This window comes from Rhea americana, unplaced genomic scaffold (assembly GCF_003343005.1).
Source record: "Rhea americana isolate MKP2758 unplaced genomic scaffold, rheAme1 scaffold_0, whole genome shotgun sequence".
Taxonomy (NCBI): Eukaryota; Metazoa; Chordata; class Aves; order Rheiformes; family Rheidae; genus Rhea; species Rhea americana.
In genome coordinates this window covers 2,899,732-2,908,022 of record NW_028185037.1, presented here as the reverse complement: position 1 = coordinate 2,908,022, position 8,291 = coordinate 2,899,732, and the positions used below count along the sequence as shown (strand labels likewise).

At 39.6% G+C, this 8,291-nt stretch overlaps 1 protein-coding gene across 2 annotated transcripts in view; it reads left to right on the top strand.

Moving 5' to 3' along the window:
* Positions 1-6: 6 nt before the first annotated feature.
* Positions 7-8,291, top strand: part of CIBAR1 (CBY1 interacting BAR domain containing 1) — a 24,131-nt gene continuing 15,846 nt past the window's right edge. For both annotated transcript variants that reach the window (XM_085306743.1, XM_085306665.1), the window contains exons 1-3: positions 7-68; positions 1,923-2,157; positions 3,937-4,005. In XM_085306743.1, coding sequence (XP_085162869.1) covers positions 37-68; positions 1,923-2,157; positions 3,937-4,005 — 336 coding nt within the window. In that variant the 5' untranslated portion in view covers positions 7-36. The remainder of the gene's footprint in view (positions 69-1,922; positions 2,158-3,936; positions 4,006-8,291) is intronic.

Here is an 8,291-nt window from a genome sequence, read left to right as displayed (position 1 = left end):
CGCCGCGCGGCCTCCTCCCCGCCGGCCGCCGCCGCCATGATGATGCTGGGCCGCGGGCTGGACGCCAGGTAACGGCGGCCGCGGCGGGGCGGGACGGGGCCGCCGGCGTCCCGTGTCCCAGGCGAGGGGCAGGCTGCTGCCGTGCTGGGCCTGCCGCGGAGCCCAGGGCTGCGGCGGGGCCCTGCCGGCGGCGGCGGCGGGGGGAGAGCCGGGCCCCGCCGCGCCTCGCCGTCGGGTGGCGGAGCCCGGCGGGCCGCCGAGCTCCCTGCGCCGCGGAGGCTGCTGCAACCGCCGCGTTTTAAAGCGCTTTGTAGCGCGGTGGCGGCTGGCGTAGAGGCAGCAAAACTTTGCWAGGCTTGGGGCGCTAAGTAAAGGCTTGCGGAGAGGGCCAGCCTGCCGCTGGTGATTTTTTGATCTCCTTTAAGCGGTCTTTAAGGACGAATAATTAGGAAGAAAGAAAAAAGACCACCTTTTCCACACTCGTTGAGGGTTGTTTCCACGAGAGGACTGTGGGGAGAAAGCTGCGAGGCGTGTGTGCAGACGTGCTGCGGGCGGCTCGCTCCAGGGAGGGAAGGGGCGGTTTTTAGCGTGAAGACCCGTGCCAGCCAACACAATAGGACAGACCCCTTCACTGGAGACTTTGTAAGATACTGTTAATGCTGAAAAATTACTTCAGTATGTAAGAGTCGTCTTTCCCACTTCTGTTGTGATATCTGTGCTTTTTAAATGATTTGAGAGTCAAGCATGTCCTGGAGAGCTGAATAATTAACTCAGTGATTTTTTTTTCTTCTTTAAAAGAACAAAAACTGTTATCAGCTACCTCTTTAGACTGCTTTTTATGAGGCAGCTTAACYGGTCTTTGTCCGTAGCAGAACTTTTTCCTCAGATATTTTAACGGAACGATCATCTGCATTGACTGCATTGTTACTCAGTCTCAAAGWACTAAAGTTTTTCCAGTATTTCTGATTTTCATATGTTACGATATTAAGTCAATATTTAAATATTGGTCACTGTTTAGATCTGGGATAATTTCAGAATATTAAGGGCAACTTCATAAAGAGGAAGGAAATCTTCATTTCTGTACCTTGCCAGAGAGAATTAGGAGTGAATTCTCGTGCTAAAAATTTGGGCACTTTGCTCAAATCACTTCATTTAGACCATGAGGACTTCTTAGGAGCTAGTATACAGCAGTTACTGTTTGCTAATTGATTCTGTAGTGCTTCAGCTGGAACAGTTGAATGAATTCACTGACACTGTGATCTGTTCTGTGCTTCATCAGTGAAGTGTAACCTTAAGCAAGACACTCAGATCAAGAACAGTGGATGTGATGGGCATTCTTCTTACTACCTGCTCTTGTTTTTAGAGTTGTCACCTCTGTATGTTTGTGTCTCTCTTTCCTAGGCATCTTCACCCTCAGTAGTGCTAAATCAATGTAATTAGATACCTGTTCCTAACTTCAGAAATGTAATACCTTTACAAAATTGCCCTCTAATGCCTAATTTTAATTTCTCCAACTACTGACTTGACTGTTTAGATTGCCAGCTGGGGAAAGGTAGCTATATGACCAAATCTTCTTTGAGATCTGCTGTGTTAGTAATTAGTGCTTACAGTAATAATGAGCTATTGCTTAACCTCAGTAGGAAAATTTCTGAGGTCATTTTTTTTGTGATATGGGATTTCCACTGTTGAATCTTTATTTTTTAGCCAAATATAAATGCTACTTTCTATTTTTTTTTAGTTCATCACTAGGCACAGATTACATCAGATTGTTAAAACATTATCTTTTTAAGAATAGATTTTTGATTTACACTGAAATGAGATGTCCTAAATCATGTATAAATTTTCTGTGGCATGATCATACAGTTTTTTATTCTGTACGTGTTCCCCATGTTAATTTTCATTTATTTTCCTTTGGTGTCTAGGGACAATCAGACTAGACAAATACGAGATGCTGTTTCAAATGTGGAAAAACATTTTGGTGAATTGTGCCAAATATTTGCTGGATATGTACGTAAAACTGCCAGACTACGAGATAAAGCAGATCTTCTAGTAAACGAAATATATGCATATGCCGCTACAGAGACACCAAACTTAAAAGTTGGATTGAAAAACTTTGCAGATGAATTTTCCAGACTTCAGGATTATCGCCAGGCAGAGGTACAAGATTAAAGCTGTACATGTTGTGTTTGCCAACTGAACTTTTTAGTTACTCATCCATGATTAAAACRGTGATTAAAGTTTTATATACTCTTTATATGAGTATTTAAAAAAAGTATACTCTTCAATCTTAAGAGGATCAAGGAGAAAGCACTTTTAAATGTGTTAGTAGCACACTGTGATAGGCTTCCAAAGCATTTTTAGTCTACTCTGCTGAAAACTTTAGTGAAAACTGCCTGTCATTAGTACTATTGAATACAGCAAAGCTATCCATGTGAATGCTAACAGAATTTGAAACAACAAGCCTTTTGCAGAGCATATAAAAGAACTCTTAGATTTTTGGATTATGATTTATGGTTAATAAATTCTTTATCATTTTGTGATTTGAGTTGTCTAGCAGTAACTGTGATAAAATCAGACATTTTTCCTTTTGTTGAATCTGTTACCAGAAAAAGCAGGGAAGAGAATACTGACTGGAATCCATCACTGGGCTCCTTGATAGCCAGTATATGCAGCTGTCAGGGACCACTGTAGGCTTCTGTAAGGCTGTGTTTCAACATTTATTACTCTAGATCACGTCAAAGTACATACTTGATTTGGACAAGGTGTGAAACTACAGTCACATTTCTGCTAGATTAGAGAGAGCCCAACCAGGCTTTGTGGCAACTATAGATCTATGTGTGAGGCCATTCAAATTGTAATTTATGATCCAGAATTTTAAATGTAGAGATTCTTTTTATTATAATTGCTTCACAAGTATGCAAACCAATTTTTGGAGTACATGTTTTTTTTTCTTTCAATAGGGTATAGAAAACATCCATGTTTGGTTTTGAGAAGCTAAGAAGCATTAAAATTAAAAAAGAGAGTAAAGTACTTGACATCCTCGGTGTTTTCCAATAGGATTTTTTTAACGGAAATATTCTAAGTCATCGTTATGTAGTTGCAAAGGATAAAATATACTTTTAAAAGAAGTTAATGAGATATCTAGTCTTTCTTACAAAGCAGAGCATTCTGAAAACACAAAAATACACATGGATCTTTCACTGTGTATTTAGAGACATACTTTTAAAAACAGGTAAGAAATCCAAGGATGTGGATTGTGGGATTTTCATAGGCTTTTATATACTTGACTCCCACTGTGCCACACACTGATCATTATTTTCTACTGACATATAGCAATTTCTCTGTATATTAATAGAGTAAATTTATATTATGGCATAAGATACATGTGAAATCATGCTGCATGATACCTTGGTTCTTTTTCACCTTTGAACGATGAATCTGTAATTTCAAGAGRACTGAAACAAAAATTCAGATGTACTCATTCATGAGAGCATTCATGTGTTTTGCACAACTTGTTGTAGGTTTTTGTATTATTTTTCAGTACCTGCAGTGCTGTTTCTCTTAGCCTTAAGAACAAAAGGGTTACATTTCTTACAGCACATTTGACAGCAAAGATATTTCAGTCTATAATGTATTGACAAGTTTAAAGCAAAAACATTTATTTTTGACTTCTTAGGATAGAAAACTGTAGACACTTGAGATGCATTGCTGATCTTATTTGGCACTCAGTTGTTAGAATTYGTATTTTATTTATCCTTGTGTGTTACAACTGAAATAAGAGGAATTCTTCTATAAATCAATTTTAGCTCCTCAAAATACAAATGACTTACTGATCCTGTTTTTGGCAGTACTTCTTAAACTTTCATTCCCACTGTTTTCTGTTTATATGCACCAAAGGTACAGATGACTTTAGTGACCTTGTGATGTCTTTTGTAGGTGGAAAGGCTTGAAGCCAAAGTTGTTGAACCTCTGAAAAGTTATGGGACCATAGTAAAACTTAAAAGAGTAAGTTAAATGTGTATCTTCTCACWAAATGTTCTGGCCACTCAGAAATTTTTATTTTGCAAGAAAACTGTTTGTGATTTTTCTTATTGCAATTATAAATGTAACTGAAACATTTATATAAAATTACATCTGAGCTGGAGCTATGTATGTGTTGGAGGAAGTAGTTTTGATGTGAAGACAAGGATATGCACACTTTAGGCGGACAAAAACACACTTTTTTAAAGTGCCTTATGGATAATATAAGACTTTCTGGATAGTACAAATTCAGGTGAATGATATTTTCTTTATGAACAGTGTCAGTGTTGTTTATTTATTTATTTAGAGTTTCAAAAGGTGAATGTATGTGTAATGCTTTGGATTTTTAGTCATCTATAAACTGGCGTGGAGTCTAGTTGGAGGTCTGTGGCTAGTTGAGTTCCCCAGGGCTCAGTACTGGGTCCCATCCTGTGCAACTTCTTCATCAATGACCTGGATGAGGGGACAGAGTGCCTCCTCAGCAAGTTTGCTGATGATCCCAAGCTGGGAGGAGTGGCTGACACACCTGAGGGCTGTGCTGCCAATCAGAGAGACCTGGACAGGCTGGAGAGTTGGGTGGAGAGGAACCTSCTGAGGTTCAACAAGGGCAAGTGCCGAGTCCTGCACTTAGGGAGAAATAACCCTAGGCACCAGTACAAGCTGGGGGCTGACCTTCTGGAGAGCAGCTCTGCAGAGAAGGAGCTCGGAGTGCTGGCAGATGACAAATTGACCATGAGCCAGCAATGTGCCCTTGTGGCCAAGAAAGCCAATGGTATCCTGGGGTGCATGAGGAAGAGTGTTGCCAGCAGGTGGAGGGAGGTGATCCTGCCCCTCTACTCAGCCCTGGGGAGGCCTCATCTCGAGTACTGTGTCCAGTTCTGGGCTCCCGAGTACGAGAGAGACATGGAGCTGCTGGAGAGAGTCCAGCGTAGGGCTACAAAGATGATCAGAGGGCTGGAGCACCTGCCCTATGAGGAACGGCTGCGAGAGCTGGGCCTCTTCAGCCTGGGGAAGAGAAGGCTGAGGGGGGATCTGATCAATGTGTACAAGTACCTGAAGGGAGGGTGTCAAGGGGATGGGGCCAAACTCTTTTCAGTGGTGCCATGTGACAGGACAAGAGGCAATGGGCAGAAATCGAAGCACAGGAAGTTCCACCTGAACGTGAGGGGGAATTTCTTCCCTGTGAGAGTGATGGAGCACTGGCACAGGTTGCCCAGAGAGGTTGTGGAGTCTCCTTCTCTGGAGATCTTCAAGGCCTGCCTGGATGCAACCCTGTCCAACATGCTSYAGGTGACCCTGCTGAGCAGGGAGGTTGGACTAGATGATCTCCAGAGGTCCCTTCCAATCTTACTGATTCTGTGATTCTGGAGGGTTCTTAAGCTGTAGACATGATTAACTATTTCAGCAATGTACTTTTGAATTAGAACTGACTTCACTAAAGATGTAGAAGCCTRAATGATTTTTTTTCTGCCTACTACCATGAACTTTGGTTAAAACTTCAACTAGCTGGTCTTCATTTATTGTTTGCAAACACTGGGCCATGTTTAGTGAGAATGTTGTGTCTCCTTGTGAAAAGCTAGCACAGGGCTATAGCTGTAGGACCGCTTTATCTAGTAACAGCATTAACTGTATTAAGTCAAACGAGACAGAATCTGTCATTAAGGCACTTTATAAAAAGGGAATGTACTTGTTACTTAGTTTGTATACATTCTGGAGCAGATTCACTATCTTAGTGCTGTATGTAAAAAGAATTTTTGCTATTTCCTTCAAGTTGTCAGTGTGCTATGATACTAGATGTTTTAAAGAGGCCCAGGTCAGTCAGAATGAATGTTTGCCCTTTATCTGCTGATGTAAGAAAAATGTTTTCAGTTGCGTGTCCTAGTTCGAGCTGAGCAGGTTTGATTAGACAGTTTACCATGCTGAATAGCTCCTTGGAGCAGGAATTCACAGCCTCAATGCAAAGCTAGTATGGTGTTCTCGTCCTGCAATGCAGCTTCAGTATAGTATTTTAGGATTTCTTCCTTTTTCGTTGTTCTGTACATCAGCCTCCATTTTCTGCTTTTTGGCAACTCTGTTTCTGCCTTTTCTTTTTTTTCTTCATATGGAACAGGACACGATTCCCATGTAGAGGAAAGGATTGGTTTGGGTTACGATCTCAGCAATTAAAGCAGGTAATAGTATGGTGATGAGGATTTACCAGCTCCTTGTCTGGTGGGCAGACACTAGCTGTACTTGTGATGCTTCGGAATTAAATGGTTGAACAGAGTTCTTGTATGTGAGTTTAAGAAATCGATAGCTCAAAGCAAGAGGGATTATGAACAATTTAATATTCTTCATACATGTCCTTTGTATCTCACAGGCTATTGCATTCCATCCAATTACTTCTTGGTATTAATTAAAGCATATTTTCCAAAAATGCACCCAATCTTGGTTGAAGACACTGGAAGAGAACATAGAATTCTTTGTGGTGGYTTGTTCTAGTGGTTAATCGATCTCAGTACTGTTGCTTCATTACTGGTTTTAAATGAAAGATTATTAATTTGAATCTGTCTAGCTTTAGTGCCAAATCTCTGGTTCTTGTTATGTACTTCCATTGTGACATTAAAGAAATGTATGATATCGTATCTTTTCTTGGTGAAAGTATGTAGATGTTAATCAAAATACTTTTCTTTTTTCAGTTTAGACTCTTAATTCTTTCGTGACAGTGGTATTTTCCCCAGCTTTTGAAAAGTTTTTATGGCTCTTCCTGTACCCTTTTCTTTTTTTCAACATTCTGCATAGAATATATATGTCTTCTCTGTACCCTATCTTTGTACATCCAAAACTTATGTAAAGCTTTATCACTATAACCACAGCAGCATCAAAACTTTCTGTCAGGCTTTAGCTGATGCAGAAAACTGCATTTGAGAGAGAACAGAGGTGGAGAAGGAACAATGCAGTCCCTGTAGAGATTTCCAAAGCCATTATGTGCTGGAAAAAATACTGTATTTTATTATGGTGTCCTCGGCATTTTTAAATATTCTCTGGATGGAGATCAGAAGCCTTTGAGCCGTTAATTCTGATCAGCTGTTTCAAATGAGCCTAGGAAGTCAGTGTTGTTAATGGAGCCCAGTCATTTTATAATGCTAAACATTCAGCTGTGACCATTAGATACAAAACTGCTTTGTTCTATGGGGAAAAAATTCTATTTTTGCCTCTTCCCTTTCTGTACTTTTAATTAAAAATTCAAAGTATAAACCATTTTAAAAGTTTATTATTGTTATTATTATTATTCCTTTTCTTGTACCTACACCATTTTCATAGAGGATAAAACCCCCTCCAGCAGTCTTTTAGATGGCATTAAAAATAGCGTAACTTTTCTTTTGAAATAAAAATACAATATTAGTTGTGATAGGCTAAAAATATAATTGCTTTCGTTATTAGAAACTAGTTCTGTGTCTTTAAAGACAAAGCGCAATGACAGTCACATACACAAGGGCATATAACCAATAAGGATAGAAACAAAGAAACTTCCTATTTTGATGCTGACCTCATTTACAAACTCATTATTGAAGAAACATGCAACACTTCGAAACTTGGCAGGCTTGTGTTTGCGTTATTGCTCGTGGTCATAGGTTCCTAGAACTTTGGAAGAGATGCTCTTGATTTCATATCTTTCTGGGCCAAGTGAAGGAGACCTTCACATATCAAAATTCTGAAGGAATTCCAGGGGAGGAGCACAGGCAATTGTTGAGATGATAGTTTTTATTATCTTTAATCCACTTGTCCTTCTAGAGTGGTAGATAAACGGGAACCATTCTTTTTTAGAGGAGATGATGGTTTGAAATGTATGCTCAATTCCTGCCTCGGTTAAATTTGATTAGACTTATTCCTTTAGGTTGTGCCCTAAAGTACTGCCCCTGTAAATAGGAACCATCAAAATTAATGACTTCTTACATACCGGGAGCAATGGAGCAATACCTGACAGTAAATTTAAGATCTCAAGTATACCAGAGTATTTACAAAATGCAGCTTAATAATATGCTYAAGAATTTGAGAGTTGTATGTAAAGAGATTCATCTTTTCCAACTACATCATTACTAGGATGTGTCTTGTTCCAAATATATTTAAACACTTTTCTACCTATAACCCTTTCACTCATGGATTTTCTCTAATGTCTTAAGATCTGTGTACCAGTTTTCTGTTCTTTATAACTTCTATTTTGTACTGACTAATGATTTTTTTTTTATGTTTTCTTGAGGTTTTTTTTTTTTCTTTTACTGATATGTTAT